General features: G+C 47.3%; 1 protein-coding gene across 1 annotated transcript; it reads left to right on the top strand.

Moving 5' to 3' along the window:
• The first annotated feature begins 219 nt into the window (after positions 1 to 219).
• LOC124461135 lies at positions 220 to 915 on the top strand. Its single transcript, XM_047012693.1, has one exon. It carries the CDS (start codon positions 220 to 222, stop codon positions 913 to 915), a length of 696 nt encoding a protein of 231 aa, XP_046868649.1.
• Positions 916 to 1,771: the final 856 nt, after the last annotated feature.

Genomic DNA, 1,771 nt, shown 5'->3' with positions numbered 1-1,771 from the left:
ACAATACGCTCTTGCACAAGGATGCCCGACCGGAGAATAGTCCAACGCCGTTTTCAGCGCAGCCCAGTTCTCACAATATTGTCCGGACATACTTTACCTCTGAGGCAAGGTCCTTAGGAGATAAGTTGCTAGGTACAGCCATCGTGGACTTTTGGCACTACTTATGCTTCACGGGCGCTATTAGACCCGGCTTCGGAAGCCAATTTCATATCCGAAAGAATGTTCCGGCTCATGAAGTTACCATTCCAAACTGTCAGGGCCGAAGTGACAGGCATTAACGGAAAGGTCAATAGAACCTTGAAGGTCTGTCACATAAGCATTCGGTCATCGCATGGACCTCCAGTCCAGATAGAGATAGAAGCTTTTGTTTTGTCCCAAGTTGCCGATGATTTGCCGTCATATACGATAGCCCAAGCCACACTGGAAGGAATGCCCAATATTCCTTTAGCCGACCCCTCCTTCAGATTAAAGGCAAAGATCGATCTACTTCTTGGCATTGATGTCATACCAGCGGTGACCCTCTCCGGCATCCAGACCGAAGTTTGCGGATCTTTAATGGCCCAAGAGATGAGATTCGGTTGGGTCATTTCAGGCCCGTTGCAAGGGGTCCCCGTTAGTTCGTGTGCCGCGTTCACCACGAGGGTCGCTGTTAGCAGAGAGGAGGCACTTGAAACTCTTCTCACAAGGTTTTGGGAGGTGGAGGATCTACCGGGCAAACCGGTAGAAGATTCTGATTCTGTTTGCGAGGTTAATTTCCAGAAGACCACAAGAAGCGATGTTTTGGGGAGATATACGGTCTCACTTCCGTTTCGAGATCCAACCAACATCAACCTTGGTCATTCCAGACCAGGGGCATTGGCTCAGTTCCTAAAAAAACGGAAGCCGTCTTCTAAAAAACATTCTGGCAAAAACTGAGTAAGACGCCGTCATGCAAGAGTATTTGGACTTGGGCCATATGCGTCAGGTGCCATTTGACGGCAGTAATAATTTGACAATTCTTTATTGACACACCATGCAGTTGTCAAGCCCGACAGTACCACAACAAAAGTACAGGTAGTTTTTAACGCCTCTAGCAAGTCCACAAACGGAGTAAGTCTCAATGACATACTTTACCCTGGTCCGGTACTTCAGTCTGATCTCACTACTGAGATTCTCAAGTGGCGTTTTTTCCGAGTAGCTTTCAATGCCGACATCACAAAAATGTACCGCCAAATTATGGTCGACCCAATCCATACGCCATTTCAGAGGATCCTGTTCCGAAACAAAGAGGGGCAACTTGGTTATTACGAGCTTAATACCGTCACGTTTGGCATTAACTGCGCTCCGTTCTTAGCCATCCGAGTACTTCAGCAACTCGCAAGTGATGTACAATCCAAATTTCCGTTGGCTAGCGATATTATCAAATCTTATATGTATGTCGATGATGTCCTGGCAGGGGCTCGCAATGAAGCAACGGCAATCGCAATGGTCAATGAACTTCAAGACGATCTTGGTTCAGCTTGCTTTCCTTTGCGCAAGTGGACATCGAATGTCAAGAGCGTGCTCAGTTGCATCCCAAAGTGTCATTTGCTGAATGCTGATTTCCTCGATATCGAAGAGGCTAGCACAGCAAAAACACTTGGAATCCGATGGAAAGCGACTACGGATGAGTTCTATTTTGTCATCTTGCCCCAAGATATCAAGTCAGCTTATACTAAGCGAGAAGTCCTCGGGCAGATTGCCAAGTTATTCGATCCCGCTGGCTGGCTGGCTCCCTTTGTAATTCAAGCCA

Source organism: Drosophila willistoni, unplaced genomic scaffold, assembly GCF_018902025.1.
Source record: "Drosophila willistoni isolate 14030-0811.24 unplaced genomic scaffold, UCI_dwil_1.1 Seg209, whole genome shotgun sequence".
Lineage (NCBI taxonomy): Eukaryota > Metazoa > Arthropoda > Insecta > Diptera > Drosophilidae > Drosophila > Drosophila willistoni.
This window is presented reverse-complemented; position numbering and strand designations above follow the sequence as displayed.

Coding starts and splice junctions, on each gene's coding strand:
- LOC124461135 (XM_047012693.1), top strand. CDS start 220: ATGTTCCGGCTCATGAAGTTACCATTCCAAACTGTCAGGGCCGAAGTG.